Below are 18,561 nucleotides of genomic sequence, written 5' to 3'. Positions count from 1 at the left end.
CACTGTCAGCAGGTATGACATGAACTAAATAGACACCGGTGTAACGGGGATTACGGTCAGCAGGGCGCGCTCCCGCGGCAGAGAGCACCGTCGCCGCCACCGCCGCGCACCGTGAACGCGCCTCTCCATGCGGTTTGAATAAAGAAGGAAAAAGCAGGAAAAAAAAAAATCAGCTGATGATGAAAAGGCTTGAAGCTGTTTCTGGTGCGGAGAGCAGAGACCGGTTTGAATCCCTCATCTGAACCCGGTCCCGGTGTCCGGAGGTTCCGGTTCTCCGCTCAGCTGCTCCGTTCTTTGTCAGCCGGTTCACGCACGGAGAAACCCGGGCGGGTTTGTGGGTGTCTCTCTGAATGAAGCGGCTCTACCGGGGAGAGACTCGGTGGTTTTTAACACGCTAATGACCCCGGACCGTCTTAATATTCCTGGGTTTCTGCAGAACCGGCGCGGTTCGGGTTTATTTCCTGCTGGATTTTTTTACCATCTTTTGTTCGGAGCAAGAAGCGGCTGATGCTGCGGTTCACGGTGAAGTCACACTGACGGAAGAATCACCGGATCAGGTCTTTAATTACCGTTTTTTTTTGTTATCAGCCTGTTAATGATCATCTCTCTTCACGGGAATGTGAATACAGCGCTGATGGGATTATTTCACCTTTGAATAGTGGATTATTGAATTAACATTATTTTATTATTCATCATCATAGATCCTCGCCTGGTGTCCTCGGTCTTTTGTGTGGAATTGATCTTTCAGGACCTCTGTTAAGACTGTCCCGGTCCTGTCCCGGTGTGTCCCGTTGTGTCCCGGGTTGAGGAGCACCATGCCGGAGTGCGTGTCGGTGTCCGACTTCTTGCAGGAGGTTCAGGAGGACTGGAGCTCCCCCACCACCTCCTCCTTCACCTCCAAGATGATCAGCTGCAGGAACACCGTCTACCTGCTGGAGGAGGTCAGTACTGACAGGTTAAGGTAGTTAGTACTAGTTACTAGTTAGTAGTAGTGGCGGTACTAACAGATGTTCTGTCTGATGACTGAGACCAGCTGTGTTTGTTATTCAGGGCCGGTCTGAACTGCTCAGCGGCCCTGGAGAAAATAATAGCTGCTGGGTCCCCAATTAACTTCCCCTCTGTGTGCACTATGTAGGATACCGTTTTTTATTGACTAAAATCCGGTTGATTATCAAGCCTGTCTTCTAGAAATGTAGTTTATATTCTACAAATCTGCATTATTGTTTCAAGAATTTATTTTTTTTATGGACATATCTGCAAAAGATGCAACAAGTTGAAACTGAAAATATGTGAGAACTTAAAGTTGCAGTCAAAAGTTGACTAACACTTGTGAGGGACATATGTATGTATCCGTATTGAAATTATATCTGTGATTGGAAATCACAGTTTATTATTCACAAAAATATTATTTCTTCAACAAATATCTTTTGCATCTTCTGGAAATTTTATAAAATCCAACATTTCCCAATAAAGACACAACCAAACAATTATAAACAAACTAGTTTTTTTCCGTAACAAAGAAGTACATTTCCCATTAATCTGTCACAGATTACAGAACAGTTCCAGAAAAAAATATATATAAGGGAACATAAACTCTTAACTCCCTAAAGGTGTCCTCTTTGAAATGATTCATTTTAAGGTAAAAAACCTGAACTCCAGGAAATCCAAAATAGCTGTCATCCACCCTAGAGCGGTAATAATTACAGTTACAATCAGGGATGGGCAGTATTTATGTTCCTTGTACTTGAAATATACAACAAAGGCATGATGAAGGTTTTTTACGGTTTTGTTTAGATTAAGTGTTTAATCTAAACTACACCACATGCAGGACTCAGGACTTGAACATGTCCCTGTGTTAGGGAATCAAATATAATAATAGCCGCAATAAATAATAAATCATCATTTTGATGGAGGACCTTGAGGAAGCATTGTCTGAAAGCTGTATGTGTTTGGTACGAACCAAACTTTTATAGTTTGGTTCGTACTGCTTGAATTGTTCGTTGTAAGGATTTTGTTTGTTTGCGAAGATCAAGATCTTCTTTTTGCATCTTGCACAGAGTAGAACAATATATCTTTTAATAACATCATTGTCATCAATGAACGCTGGAGCTCTTTTAAATATCACCAGAGATAGAAAGTTATTTCCTAAATTAAGAAGGTTAATAAAATGCTTTTCGTCAGAGGCCTTAAAGTCGCACCAAGTTAGAGTCACTGAGAATGTTCCTCCAGTAAGAAGTGATTATACTCTGACACGCTTCATGGCTCTTCTTTGCCTCAGGGGGTCTCCTCTCGTGTTAATCCGGCCTCGCCAGAGTCGACACTGACGTTGAAGTCCAAGAAACAATCAATTATTAAACTAGTTGAATTATTTTCTGTCCATCTGCAAACCAATTAATCGACTAATAGCTGAGAAAAATCTGCTGCTGTGAGATGTCTGTTTCTCTGTGTTGGACTGTGTGGGGGGGCCACTTAAGACCAGCGGGCAGCAAACCCCCCCCCAACACACACACACACACACATACATACATACATGCACACAAATTGTTGGTCAGTGGAGTCATTGACCCGAAGACTTCAGATCTTCGACTGTCCTGAAAAACAGAGACTCTAACTCCTCCCCCCCTCGGCCCCTCCCCCCCCTCCCCATTACCCTCAACAGCGACGGCATATGTTACCTCGCCAACAGATTAAACCACGTTAGTATTCATTGCTATTGTTATGTAATGGTAATGAGGAGGAGCCAGAGAGATGAATATTAATGAGGTTTGTGAGTTAATCTGCAACCTGCACACAGATGCTGCATTCACAGGAAGCTATAGAAAATTGGACATTAGAACTTTTTTATGAGAAAACTTTGTCTGCGTTACCCTGATTGTGTTACATGATGATGATACAGCGAACTGGACTGAGTGGATCTGTGGTTCCAGCTCCCTGATGAGCATTTGTTCTGATCCCAAAGTCCTCATTTATCACAACGTGCGCAGAACAAGTTCTACAAAGTGCTTTACGCAGAGAACAGCAATAAATCTCTGCTGTTCTTCATCCACCTGCTTGTGCACCTAAAGGCTCTTTTACAGAAACGCCTCCAGGATGAGGTAAAGTTAGCGTTACAATCCAGGAGCAGGTGTACAGGAAAGCTTCCCAGCATGCACCGGGACAAAGGATTTATGGATACAAGTCCCGTTTTATGTCTGACTTTGTTGATATACAGTTAGTTATTATGAGGAAATGTGGTTAGACTGTGAGAGATACGGTTTGTTACCAGCGGAAACGTTGTTGTACTTCTCTGTAAAGCTTTTCTCTTTAGACGTTTCCAAGCTGAGAACTATATGAAATTCAGCTAAATCGAATGGTTTCATTGATGTGTCCACAAGATAAAGAGATAAAGATACAGCATGGGGAGAGGTAACAATGATTTAATTTAGCTGCATTTCACAGAACAGATTGGACACATACACAAAAATTACCAATCTCATTCTATTTCCCTAGATAATACCATAGAATGTATATATAACCCCTAAATTATTAATTAGATTATTATTCAAATCAGTCCAATGCTTGACAGTTGAATAGCTCTGCAGTGCATTAAACATTTAGGGGAATCTATTGGCAGAAATCGGATATATTATTGTTAAATATGTTTTTAAATTGTGTTTTAAATGTGTTTTCGTGTCCTTAGAATGAGCCGTTTATATCTACGTACGGAGCGGGTCTTCACAGAGACGGCTGCCATGTTTCTACAGTAGCCCAGAAAGGACAAACCAAACACTACCTCTACATAGGGACACATAAATTAATTAGGTAGTAACACAAATATACAGTCTCACACTGCGTTTTGTCACATTAGACTCTTAAGATCGGATCGTGACATTAAACCATTATTTCGTACAATTTAATATCAATTGACTTAAATCTATATTATCTGTCAAACTGTTAAAAAAAATGAAAATACGTTTTTAATTCTAATCTAATTTAGGATTTAGTTAATCTGCTATTCCACTAATGTACCTGTGGGGTCGTCAAGAAATCACATAAATTAATTAAACACCTAAAATAAAGTACTTCATCACATTGATGCGCAACTCCTTTAAAAAGTGTTTTTGACATGTCACAGCAGGTGAATCACAGGTGTATATAATAAATATTCACGATGTCTGAATTGCATTTAGCTGCTTCAGTTTCAGCGTCCTTGTGTTGTGCATGCTGCCTCACTGTCACGCTGTCCTGGTAGAACTTAATTAGCAGTTATTAATAACCGCTGTGCTTTTTCACTCAATGACTAAGAGTGAGAATGTCTGCTGTGAAAAAGGCCTTCGTGGTCTGATTCACCCAGAAACAATAAAGACAGAGATTTTGGGTGTGAACTGACACACACAGGAATGTAGCGGCCTGTTGTCAGAGAACAAAGCTCGTCCTCTGCGTGTGTGTGTGTGTGTTGAGTCAGCAGGTGAATTAGTGCTTCTACACGCATATTCAGCAGATTTACACACTGATGTTTAAAACATCACTTGAATGTACAAAATATAAAATATGCATGTGTGTGTGTGTGTGTGTGTGTTCAGGTTTTGGACAGCGACCGGTTGGTGTTGCAGAAGATGAAGAAAGCTGCTAAAGCCAAATACACGTCAGGACAAGGTACACACACACACACACACACACACACACACACACACACACACACACACACACACACACACACTACTTCCTGCACTAACACCATATCTCTCTCTCAGACCACATGTCTCACCTGGAGCAGTACATTAATTCGATGGAGAAGATGTCGGTCAACTGTCACTCAAACGGGGAGACGGAGGTCGGCTCCGCCTTCTGCCGACTGGCCGACTTTTCCAAAGAGCTCCTCTCGCCCATGAAGAACCTAGTAAGTCAGCGGTGACAGCAGCGTGACGTCAGAGAGGTCAGAGGTCACAACACCTGCATCGGATATCAGCCACGCCCTCCAGTTTAGTCTGAAACCACGACGACATTACCTCAACTGATCCACTGGAAAACCCACTAATTTAAACCTTTAAACCTGTGATGACAAACTGAGTCCTAACCGGTTTCTTCCAAACTCCATTTAAAACCTCTGATTCTACAGATGCTCCATTCAAAGCTCCATTGATAAAAACTGCTACAGTTGTATTTAAAACGTCCCTCTGAAGAACTGGAACTAAACTCTATTCATTGTTAACTACTCAATTCCAAACTCCATTAGGAAAGCCTCTAATTGAAAACCTGTACATAATTTGAATCGGCTCATTCCGAACTCTATCGGAAAAACCTCTGATTAAAATACACACAAACTGTGTCCGAACAAACTGCACTGAGAAACAATCCAATTCAAAAACATGGTTTTACTTACTGGTCAATACCAAACTGTATTGGGGCAAAAAACCCTCTTAAAGGCACGTTGGCTCTGGTCCATTCCAACGTCTAATTAAAAACAATTGGGTCTGAACCGGTTCACTCTAACTTCATTAAAAAACTCTCAAATTAAGAACCCCTTAATTAGTTTTTACCTTGTCCATTCAACACTCCATTGGGAAAACGTCTATTTAAACCTATCTGGCTGTTTGTGTCCACTTCCCCCGTTACTGCTGAATTAACAACATGCTGGGTGTTATCCATTGTTATATTTCCCTTTTAATGTTTGTAGACATTTGAAGTTTTGTATAATTGTATTTTTTTTATGTGTGTGTGCAGTTAAAGAGCATGCTCCACAACATCAACTTCTTCCTGGACTCTGTGGTTAAAGGAGACCTGCGGGAGGTGAAGGGGGTGAGGACCTTATCTTTACTTACTTTCATGTCCCCTGGACGATGCATATACACTTTAGATGGACAGATAAAACCTTTTACCACATATTATTATTATCATGATATTCTTTCCTGGTAGCCTGAGGATGGCGCTGTCTGTCCCCTGAAATGACTGTTTCTCTTTGTAGGATCTGAAGAAGCCTTTTGACAAAGCGTGGAGGGACTACGAGAGCCGATTGTGAGTGATGACGATCACACTGAATTATCTCAAGCTCTCTGAGAGCGTTTACTTGCACAACAGTACTTCTGTTATTGTCTATATTCGGAGGATCCTGGTTATGTGTTTGTGCGTGTAAATATCGTCTTTATGGTTTCAGAAAACCAGGATAAGTTCTCTTCTGTGTTTTTGAGGAACCTGAATATGTCTGCTGGAGTTCTGTGTAGTTAAAACAAGAGAATGTGACGATAAAAGTGAAAGTGGTGAAAGTAGTAAAACAAAGTCACCCATCAACGGACTGGGAGCGTCAACACACAGGACAATGAGACGGAATGTTTTTAATAAGGTGCAGGATTGTTTAAACGTGAAGCATGGCTTCATCGGGATAAACAACTATTTGTAATATAATATAATATAAAAAAAGAAGTTTAGTATTCATTTAAATTGTGAACTTCTTCTTTCGAAAAGACAATAAAACATTGTGTGTGTGTGTGTGTGTGTGTGTGTGCAGTAAGCAGGTGGAGAAGGAGAAGAGGGAGTTGGCTCGTCAGTATGGGATGGTGAGGAATGAGGTCAGCGGAGGAGAGATTGCAGAGGAGCTGGAGAAGGAGAGGCGCTCCTTCCAACTGAGCATGTGCGAGGTCAGTGACTCCGCCTCCATCTTTGACCCCTCCTGCCTCTTAGCCTTTACCTCCTCATCTTTTTCCTCCTCCTTCTACTCCTCCTTCTTTCTCTCTACTTCATCTTCCCCCTTCTCCCCTTCGTCGTCCTTGTCTTCTTCTTCTTCCTCTTCCTCTTCTTCTCAGTCCTTCTTTTCTTCCTTCAACTCTTTTTCTACTTCTTCTACTTCTCCCTCCTCTTCCACCCCTTCGTCCTCTGACCACTGCTCCTTCTCCTCTTCTTCTTCCTGTCCTCTCATCCATCTTTGTCTTCCCCCTCCTCCTCGTTATCTTCTCCCTCCTCTTCCCCCTCCTCCTTTCTCTTCTTCTCCTCCTCCTCCTTGTCATCTACTTTGTCTTTTCATCTGACCACTGCTCCTTCTTCTCTTCTTCTTCATCTCCTCTTATGCACCTTCATCTTCCCCTTCCTCCTCCTCGTCTTCTTCTTCTTCCTCTTTTCCCTACCTAATTTTCTTCTTCCTTCTCCTCCTCTTCCTCTTCTCTCTCCCTCTTCTTTCTGCACCTCCTCCCTCTCTCTCTCTCTGTTCGATGACTACACTCCTCTCTCTGTCTCTCAGTATCTGATTAAAGTCAACGAGATAAAGACGAAGAGAGGAGTCGACCTTCTGCAGAACCTCATCAAACACTACCACAGCCACAACAAGTGAGAACGCACACACACACACGCACACACACACACATACGCCTGCATGCAGTAAACTGACATGATTGTATTTACTGTATCTCTGTGTGTGTGTGTGTGTGTGTGTGTGTGTGTGTGTGTGTAGTTTCCTGCTGGAGTGTGTGTCCACAACTCAGAGGTTGAAGCAGTACATGGAGGAGCTGAATGGAGTTCTGAACACGGTACGACATCAAGTACACTTTAACATTGTGTGTGTAATTCACACCGCAGCCTCTGGGGGGCGAGTTGGTGTTGTGATTTTGATGACGTGGGTGAAGATGTTGGCTCCAAATAATACACAATGTAAGAACAAATAAATTATTATGTATAATAATCCATAAAGTTTAACTTTATTGATCCCTTGGTGAAATACACAAGCTATCCAGCAGTATAATAAAGTAAATAATATAGTAAGTAATGTTCTCATTAGTGCATCAATAACTATAATTCAACAATATAATAAATATCGTTGTGAAATTAGTAACTCTGCATAATGAGTACTTTTACTTTTGGTACTTAAAATATACTCTGATTCCAATACTTAAGTACTTATACTTAAGTAACTTGTTGCATGCAGGACTTTTACTTGTAACAGAGTATTTGTACATTGTGGTTTACTACTTGGAGGCGTCCAGCACTTAGGTTACCTTTATTTCAAAATAAAAGCACATTTAATCTAAAGATCTGCTGCTGTTTGTCTGCAGGTGAAGCAGCGTCAGGAGGAGGAGAAGAAGCAGCTCGTGACTCTCAGAGATCAGCTGAGGCCGGTCGTCAACACAGAGCAGGTCAGAGACACAAACACTGACACCAGCTGACATTATAATACTGTTATTACTGGTAATTAATGTGTGTGTGTGTGTGTGTGTGTGTGTGTGTGTGTGTGTGTGTGTGTGTGTGTGTGTGTGTGTGTGTGTAGGACTCATTGCCTAAGCAGATGTACAGTATGCATCAGCTGCTGGGAGACAAACAGTACGGGACGGAAAGAACAGGATTCCTCTACAAGAAGAGTGATGGGTAATAAAAAACACACTAATGTACACACTGAACACCGACCATCTATATTAGTAGTAGTAGTATTAGTAGTGTAGTAGTAGTAGTTGTAGTACTAAACCCGTGTCTCTGTCTGTGTTTCAGTTTGAGGAAAATGTGGCAGAAGAGGAAATGTTCAGTTCACAACTGTTACCTGACGATCGCACACGCCACTGTGAGTTCACCTGTGTGTGTGTGTGTGTGTGTGTGTATTAGCTGTAACCTCTGACCTCTAACATTAAAGTTATAATCATTTATAATCTTTATACTCTTTATACTCTCTCTCAGCCTAATAAACCTCCTACCAGACTCAACCTGCTCACCTGTCAGGTTAAACCCAGTGTGGAGGACAAGAAATGCTTCGACCTCATCTCTCGTAAGATACACACACACACGCACACGCACACACACACACACGCACACACGCACACACACACACAGACTCACATATTTTACACATAAATAGAGATAGAAAATAATTAAACTTAAGTGAGAAAACGACAACACATACACAGATGCCGTGCTTTACATCTGAAATATTGATCTATATATACATTTACTTTCTGCATGATTAATATAATCATAATGTAAATTTAACATATTATCAAAATCGTATAAATATAATATTGCCAAATAACATTTGAGACATATGATTCTATGATATTAGCTTGTGATGTAAATATGTTCATTAAACACATAATTGTGTTTGTATGTAAGAGATGAAACGCGACACGTTTGTTCACTCCATGATTGTTATGGGAGACGAGTTACGATTGTGCAGCGCTCTATAATTGATTGATATAACAAACACTTTGTCCTCCAGACAATCGGACCTACCACTTCCTGGCAGAGGATGAAGCTGAGTGTGTGGCGTGAGTCAAAAATAAAACTTTGTTCTGACGAGCTGTTGACGAAGTCTGATAACTGGTGTCGTCCTGTATTCACGTGCTAAGATGTGTGTTTGTCTGTGTGTTCAGATGGATCTCGGTGCTCAGTAACAGTAAGCAGGAGGCTCTCAGCGTGGCCCTGGACGGGGGGAGGAGAGGGGGAGGAGGGTGTGAGAGCAGCGTGGAGGATCTGACCCGGGCCATTACTGATGACATCAGACGGTTGCCAGGAAACAGCAGCTGCTGTGACTGCGGAGCTCCGGGTGATCAATCAATTAATACATCTTCATTTGGTGTGGCGGCGGCGGCGGCGGCGGGTTAGGAGGCAGAGCGGGTCGTCATACAAAACATCAGATGTAAAGTTTGATTGATTTTGCGATTTATTTACTAGTCAACGGTCAGAAAACAAATCTGCAACAGTTTGGGTAATTTATTAATCATTTGTTATTTTTAAAACAAAACTCTTTTGGTAAAACTTCTGTTCTTCTTCTATGTAACTAAACCTAGTGAATCCAAATATACATTAAGGTTTCGGACTGTTGGTCACACAAAAAAGCAGTCTGAACTCTGGGCTCTGGGAAACTCTGATGGACATTTTTCACATTTTATAAACCAAATGATTATTTGTTAATGGAAGCTAATTGTTAGTTGCAGCGCTGATTTTATTTTTTGTCTGTCAGTGAAACTCATCTAATGGATACAATAATAAACCTGAATTCTCTCTCTCTCTCTCTCTCTCTCTCTCTCTCTGTAGATCCTGGATGGCTCTCGACCAACCTGGGCATCCTGACCTGTATCGAGTGTTCAGGGATCCACAGGGAGATGGGGGTCCACGTCTCCAGGATCCAGTCTCTGAGTCTGGACATTCTGGGGACCTCAGACCTGCTGGTAGGTCCAGCCCGTTAGCTAACAAGCTAATCCATCCTGCAGTCAGCTGGGTTTAGTTGGGTTAGGACAGAAAACACCATCATGTTTAGCTTCTACCAGCTGACACACACACAACTAAATGTAAAGCTCTGTGATTGGATGTTTCTTACTGAAGCAGTTATAGTTTATATCTCAACTTACATTTAATGTCCACGGTCACAACTTTGACTCTTTATCAGGCAGCAACCTCTGGCTCTGTAAAGTGAAGCCAATGCCGAAGTGCCTTAAACGTGCATTCTCTCTACTGTCCACCAGGGGGCGGCGACTCTGGTTGTATAGAAGTCTATGAGAAAATGACTCTTGATTTATTACCTCATTAAACATTGTAAACATGAGTTTATGGTCTCAATCTCTAGTTTCAAGTCTTCTTCAATACAGCATGATGTTCATTTAGTAAATGATGGTCCATTTAGAGTCAAACAGACCATAAAGCAGGGTCTGCTTTAGGGCGGGGCTACATTGTGATTGACAGGTCGTCCACAAGACTAAATCCACTTCTTATATACAGTCTAAGGTCTTTGTCAAAGAACCAGATCTTTTCTAACACAGTTGATCATCTTCATCGTACTGATGGTTCATGTCCATCCAAACTATGAGTCACCTGAAATGGTCTATGGTGAAACTGAATGGGATCCCGGCTCCAGTTAACTAAACCCAGTTGACAGGATGGATTGTTGTTGGATTAGCTTGTCAGCTAACAAGACAAAACATGTAAATCAGAACGATTTGGAGTTGTAGGAAGTTAGATTTCCCTCTGATGGATTTACTTTAGCAGTTTCCCTCTTCTTCAGTCAGTTCTGACTTTTCAGTTCTGAATTTTGAGGTTAAATTCAGATCTTACATATACTTTCCTGAAAGGCTCTAACGTTATTGTCTGTGCTGTTTGTACGAGCGAGCAGGTAGAGAGAAAATCCTGTCTTCTTTGTCTCCCAGTTGGCCAGAAATGTTGGTAACTCTGGTTTTAATGAAATACTGGAGGCGAACCTGCTGAGTCCATCACTGAAGCCCTCTCAACACAGCCACATGTAAGACACACACACACGCACAGATTTTGTTATTCTAGTAAAGAATAGTTTCTTTTAATAAAGTTGATACTGTATATGTGTTGTGTGTGTTTGCAGGGGGGAGCGTAAAGACTTCATCCTGTCCAAGTACCAGGATGTTTATTTTGTGAGGCGGAGCCACAGCTCTTCTGCAGCGCTGCGACTCAGCCTGCAGGAGGCGACAAAGAGCTGCGACATCTACAGTCTGATCCAACTGTACGCTCAGAGGATGGAGCTGAGCCAGCCGCTGCACACACACATACAGGTACACACTGATGCAGGCACACACACACAGGTTCACACACATACACACAGGTTCACACACACATACACACTTGTACACAGACAGGTACATGCAGGTTTACACACATACACAAGTAAACACACATACTGGTACACACTGATACATACACACAGGTTCACACATACAGGTACACATACATATACACACACATGTACCCCCATACAGGTATACACTGATAGACACACACATGTACACACATACAGGTACATACTTACACAGGTAAACACACATGCATGTACACACAGGTACACACACATATACAGGTGCCGATCCACACAGGTTCACACACACAGGTTCACACACACACACACACACACACACACACACACATACAGGTACACGCTTACACAGGTAAACACATACAGGTACACACAGATACAGGGACACACACACAGGTTCACACACATACAGGTACACACATAATGGTACACACAGGTACACACACCTTTTGTTTGTTTCTATGCCAACAGGAGAGAGGGGAGACGGCGCTCCATCTAGCCGTCCTATTGGCTGACAGGACGTCGCTGCACATCCTGGACTTCTTAGCTCAGAACTGGTCGGTTTATGAGTGATGTCACCTCAGTGTGTGTTGGTGTCTTCACCTGCGTGTTCACCTGCGTGTGTTTTTGTTTTTGTCCTCAGCTCCGACGTGGACGCGCAGACATCAGCAGGAAACACGGCGCTGCACTACAGCTGCCTGCACAACAAGAGCGACTGTGTGAGACTGCTGCTGAGAGCCAGGGCCAACACACACATGAGTAATACACACACACATACACACACACACTCACACATACACACTTACACACACTCACACAAACACACACACATACGATTGTACATGGTACATGTGAGGACCCATAAACAATTTAGAAAGTGGGGACACCTTTGTGAAGACATGTTTAGTCTTATATCTTCACTCACAAATGTTGAAACACGCACTAACTTCTCCTGCTGATGGTTTTGACGTCTCAGTAATATTTTAACCGTTTGTGTGTGAACAGAGAACGAGTTGGGAGAGACCGCTCTGGACATGAGCCGCAGGTTGAAGCACGGCCAGTGTGAGGCGCTGGTGAGTTCCTCGCTCTGATCACTCGCCTCCTCGTGTGACTGTCGATGTCAGCGATACACTTAAAACTGTGACTGCGTTGTGTTTGAGCAGCTGCAGAAAGCCCAGTCCAACCAGTTTGACCATCATGTCCACGTGGAGTACGAGTGGAGGCTTCGTCACGACGATCTCTACGACAGTGACGATGACTTCGACGACAAGGTAACAATGTCAACTGACGGCCTGCCGGTTTAACGGCTCTATTCTTTATTATTAGATCTAAAAGAGTATATTTGTTGATTATTACATCCTGTGTTGTCTCTGCAGTCGAATGGTTAATAGTTATTATTATTACTATTATGATGAGTCTCAGATCTCACAATCGAAACAAAAAAATACTTTTATTAAATATTTATTAAACATTTATTTTCATCATGGCAATAATGTTTTTTAAGATGAGTACTGCAGTTATTGTATTTTTATAAATATGCAATTTTTATTTTATAGTTGAGGACATATTTTATTTTGGCATTTGTGTAAGCCTTGATTGTTTTATATGTTTTACATTTAATTAGTCCTTTATTCATATTTTACAAAATCCTTTATTTCATTTTTCTCCTATATTTCTTTATACTTTTATACCCCGGGGATCAATAAAGTACTCTGATTACCAAAATATAGTTCAGTCCATCCGCTCACATTGAGGTTTAAACCTTTTACTGCAACAATAATAATTTAACAATAGTTTTATTCTTCTGTTTCAGAACGGTCCGGTGAAGAAGGAGCGCTCCATCTCGTCCTCCTCCTTCACCTCCTCCTTCTCCTTCACCTCCCGTGCCTTCAGCTTCAGTCAGTCCGCCTCCTCCGTCGCCCCTTCCTCCGCTGGAGTAGCCGGAGGAGGCGGAGGAGGTCTGCTCAGCGTCGGGAGGAGGCTCGCCATGGCTATGGAGCTCCACAGCCGGCCCGTTGGCTGCGCCACCAGCCCTCCTCCTCCTCCTCCGTCCTCACCCGCGCCTCCGCTGCCCCCCAGGGTCAAAGGTGAGCTCAGACTTTATTTATTATATCTGGAAGGTTTCCGTTGTCCAATGTTTGCTGCCTGACTACAAAAACAACACACCTTTCTTCTTCTCCTTCACACTTTGGTGTTTGTGCTGATATTACGTAAGATACTGTTAGACCTGAAAAAATAAAAGATGGTGTTCACATTATGGTAGAAATAAATAATAAAATAATAAAAAAATATCAGTCGCTAGTAAAGACCTGGTTAAAAGACATTAGAGGAAGGTTGGGTTAGCCCGTACTATAATGTTTAATGTGTTAAAGTCAGTATAATGTACATTTTTACAGCATTATAACTAAAAAGTCCTGTTATTCTCATAACTCTCTTAAATAAATAAAGACCACAATGATAAGGACCAGGTTCTGAAGACAAAACCCAGTCCTCCATCTCTACTGTCTTTTCGTCCTCCAGCTCCCAACGTTCCTCCCCCTCCGCCTCCCGCTGGGGGGGAAGGTTTTGGGGATGAAGAGGAGGAAGAGGGGGAGGTCTTCTTCCCCCTGATAGGAAACAGAAAGTCAACGCCTCCCCCTCCCATCGCCGCCCGACACAAGAGGAGCTGCTCCGAGTCCAGCAAGCACGGTAACATCTGAGAGGACACACTGCAATTAATTCGTCAAAGTGCTGCTGTGTTATTAACTAAGCATATGTGTGTGTGTGTGTGCGTGTGTGTGTGTGTGGGTAGATTACGGGTTGCCAACCAGTCCCAGGATCTACAGCGGCCCCGACTCCTCCTTTAAGATGTGTGTGTGAGTATCTGAGACACAATCACACTGATTTTAAATCTGTCAATCTCAAAGATTTTCATTTAAATAGATGTCTGTTAAGTCTGTTAAGGAGGTAACATTGGTGATTGAGCCCACTGATGAAAGTATTGCAGTATTTATATATTTGAAGTATTACTAACAGCTTAATGCTCCATACACACAATACATATTCACACAATTGAAGCTCATGTGTCAACATTAAAGGCTCTACACTCGAAACAAATCAATTGTTTTCACTCAAATAGAAATTCTAAATCAACCAGGACTGACATCTAACAGTGGCAGTCCTTACCACTTCAGTCCTGGTTGATTCATATTTTCTATTTTAGTGAAAACAATTGAATTGGTTCGAGTTTACAGTCTTTCTGTTGAATCATGAGCTTTCATTGTTTGCGTCGTTGAACATTTTTACGTGTATACAATGGAGAAAAACTGTAATACGGCATTTCTTTTCCTGTAATGTCGCCACAGACACACAGTTCATAAAACTGCAAATATATAAATAATATATATAAATATTGCAATACTTCACTAGTGGGCCATAGGCTCTATCACCATTGTGTTACCTCCTTCAGGGATAGACGGTGACTCAACACATATTTATTTAAATACAAATCATTGAGATTACCACTTAAAACTAAAATGTACTTCTTAGCCTTTAGTCCACTCATAAAACACAACTCACACTGTTCAAATATCAAGTTATGGACATCACAACAGGTCTGTGCAATAACAGATCAATCAGAAACCTTCAATAGAAGAAACACTATCAGTGTTTAATGGTGTCTGTGTATTAACACAGGTGTTTATGAAGGGGCGCTTCAGGTACATCAGGGAATAAAGTTGGGAGCAGCTCCTTTTTTTTGGGTCACAAAATGTGGCTTAATTTTGTTTACTTGTATATATTGTTTTTGCGGAGACAATATTTTAAATAGTTCCTTTAATCTTTTATAACCCACTCTGGTGGCTTCATCTTTATAATCCAAATCTTTATTTGTCCAAACTTCGTTCAAACTCTCTGAACTTTCATCTTAAATTCTCGTGAGATGCCAAAGTGTCCAAAGATTCAGAAATATGGCTGCTTGAATTCTGATGAAATGTGTCGAAAAATGCTGAATCAGATTTAAATATTTCCATTTGATGGAAAGTTTGAGCCATAAAAACACACATTAGTCTTTCACTCAGTGGAAACTTCAGAGAGCGTCAATGTAAGAAAATACAGGCAGAGATACAGACACGACACAAACTTCTAGAGGGTCATAAGTGATATTTAATAATACATATAATACAATAATATATACATTGTTTTACTGATTCTGCCTTAAAGGTTTAAAGTCAGGAGTTTATTCTCATCAGTCGGTGTTGAAGCTGAAACTTCTTCAGCTGAGCCTCTACTGACCTCCGGTGGACGGATGATGAACTACAGCTCATTCACATTGAGATATTAAACTTGTCTTCCTCTCTTCTTCTTGTCTCTCTGTCTGTCTCTCTGTTTGTCTCTCCAGTCCATCTTCTCCTCTCAGCTCGCTGAATGAACGAGCAGAAAGAGGTACTTCTTATCCAGAAATGTACACGTCTGTTTTATCGGTCTGGAGTCTGATGAATCTATCATGTGATGATGAGCTCACTGCGTCGGCCCTGGAGCTTTAAACTAAGGGAGAGGAATAGCTGAGGGCCGATAAAGTTAGACTGTAAATTCTAGTTTAATACTTAAAACAGATGAGTTTGTTGTTTGTATTTAGTTTGCTGTGTTTTTTAGACTTTATTTAAGAGCTGCAACGATTACGCGAAAATTTGTAGAAAATAAATTGCCAACTATTTGATGAACACTCGTTTAATATTTATATTTAACAGTTTTATATCTTGTATACATTTTTAATATGTCACCTTTGACTTTAGATGATCATCACAGTTTCCCCAATCTGGCATATTATAGACTAAATAATGAATTAATATAATCAAGTTTATTGCAGAAGAATTGATAATGGAAATAACTGTCGGTTGTCCTACTTTATTATAAAAGTGCAAGTTACATTTCCAGATGTTTATTCTGCACATTTCTTTGCATTCCTACAATATTCTTATCATATTTAATTTTTTCTCTCTTTTCTTTCAAGCAAATATACATTGCTTGAGATCTACGGGACATTTATATTACTATTATGTTCACACTGTGTTTTAACTGTTACACCGCCGAACGGCATGCTGGGTACAGCTTACTCGCTGTTGCTCGCTACAGTACATTAAAGAACATGTGGAGAAAGACAGACCGGAGGTGTTACACTGTAGCAAACTCAAATAGCCTGGTCCCAAACAGCTAGAATCTAAATCTAGCTAAGTCTGTATATTAAATACTTTAAATAACATTGAAATACATACACAATATATTTACATTCTGTCTCTTTGAGGTTTTCGGAGAGCAGACAGTGACGGTTGCTCCTCCCACTTCCTGCAACCTGTTGGAAAAGCCCCGCCCAACGGGTCTCCCACCAATCAGCGCTCTCAGAGCTTTGAGAATGACAGCCGACGCCCCGCCCCCCAGCCGCTTCCTCGCAGATCATTGGTGAGATCTAGTAGGAGGACATTTTTCAGCGTTTTCTTTTCAAAATGTATTATTTTTTATATTTATATGCGCTGTATATATACTTGTGGATACATTTACTGTTTTCTATATAAGTTTAGTATTATAATTATTTTGTTGTTATTATATGTATATGTATATATATATCTATATATATCTAGATATATATATACACATATCTGTTTTAATAGTTTGCCATCACTATTATGTAATCATATTACTTTCTATTTCATTCTTGTGTTCTCTGTAACATTGTAACATTTCCGCATTATTTAGGTGGAGGCTTCAAATGTTTTCTGCCTCCTCTTGCACCGTATGTTGTGTTTAAGTTTATTTACGTGATGTAAAAGTACGCAAACTATTTGCTCACGTCCATCAGCCTCGGGGTGCGACAAGCCGCCGGGTCGAGGCGCTGTACGACTGCCAGGCCGACCACCACGATGAGCTGAGTTTCTCTGAGGGACAGGTGCTGGTGGTCCTGGGAAAGGAGGACAGCGATTGGTGGGTACGTATCACCATCCTTCTCTCTGATTGGTGCAAATGCAATTGTCAGGTGACGGTGCTTTTTTCTGACAAGAACATGTAACTGTACACAACAAAGATGACGACTGCGCTGAAGCATCAGAAGGCTTTGAAGAAAAATGTATAAAAATACAAAATACACCATAAAAATGAGACAAAATAATAACTAAATCAGAATCTGTTATGAAGTCTAAGTTCAAGTTTCTCTAAATGTTCAGTAAAAATATAAATGTGTGTGTGTGTGTGTGTGTGTGTGTGCAGCACGGTTACATCGAGGATGAACCACACCAGAGAGGTTTGTTTCCGTGTTCCTTCGTCCAGCTCCTCTCAGACTGACATGAACCTGGTCTGCACCGGACCGGACCAGGAGCGGTGCAGACCCTGGACCAGTACAGATCCAGACCACATCAGTTAGAATGGAGAACCAGAACCTGGAGCTGCAGGAGAACCAAACCAGATCAGTACTGAGCAGCTGCAGCTGAACCCCAGGTCAGACTTTCAGGTTCTTGTCCCAGGACTGGACTGATCTGGTCCTGACCAGCTCCAGGATCCTGTGAGTTCACAGAATGTTGACAAAACTTTTATTTATTTATTTTAAATTATATATAATATTTTATTAAGAGCACTCAGTCCACTGGAGACGCTTCACTTCAAAATAAAACAATCCACTGTACTTTTATTTTGAAGTTCAATTGAAAAACTTTTTTCTTCTGTTCTAATTTATTGTAACGTATTTTAATGTAATTGATCTGGTGGAGATCAGTGAGCGCTTCTGTCCCATCTCAGGCTCCGCCACCTTGGAGGGGCGGGGCTAACAAGGTCCTACAAGTGACCGGAGCACAAAGGATTGTGGGATACTGAAAGACCGAAGGATAAACACCAGTCACTCAGGTGACATCAGAGGAGGCGGAGCCTGAAATGAAACACAGCTGACGCTTCCAGCTGCCTTAAAGATATCACCTAGCCTCAGTGAGTAAGTACAGCAGCAAATTACTGCCACTGGTACAACAATGTATTTGCTCAGTTTCTCATTTAAACAAGATTTTTCACATGATAGCATTTTATGCTATATTGACATATTT

At 41.4% G+C, this 18,561-nt stretch overlaps 1 protein-coding gene across 1 annotated transcript; it reads left to right on the top strand.

The window, feature by feature from the left end:
- Window positions 1–815: 815 nt before the first annotated feature.
- On the top strand, window positions 816–17,815 carry unm_sa1614 (un-named sa1614; the record flags this gene model as incomplete). The annotated part of the gene is made up of 28 exons (XM_079157065.1): window positions 816–941; window positions 4,563–4,635; window positions 4,734–4,879; window positions 5,704–5,778; window positions 5,945–5,994; window positions 6,485–6,614; window positions 7,211–7,296; window positions 7,421–7,496; window positions 8,019–8,099; window positions 8,231–8,328; window positions 8,449–8,518; window positions 8,632–8,719; window positions 9,167–9,215; window positions 9,321–9,493; window positions 9,985–10,118; window positions 11,091–11,182; window positions 11,279–11,465; window positions 11,975–12,060; window positions 12,147–12,262; window positions 12,509–12,576; window positions 12,667–12,774; window positions 13,317–13,590; window positions 14,024–14,191; window positions 14,295–14,358; window positions 15,882–15,925; window positions 16,785–16,939; window positions 17,337–17,462; window positions 17,741–17,815. 28 exons carry the CDS (start codon window positions 816–818, stop codon window positions 17,813–17,815), a joined length of 3,018 nt encoding a protein of 1,005 aa, XP_079013191.1.
- Between the last annotated feature and the right edge of the window lie 746 nt (window positions 17,816–18,561).

Source organism: Pholis gunnellus (assembly GCF_910591455.1).
Source record: "Pholis gunnellus genome assembly, chromosome: 3".
NCBI classification, from domain to species: Eukaryota; Metazoa; Chordata; class Actinopteri; order Perciformes; family Pholidae; genus Pholis; species Pholis gunnellus.
This window is presented reverse-complemented; position numbering and strand designations above follow the sequence as displayed.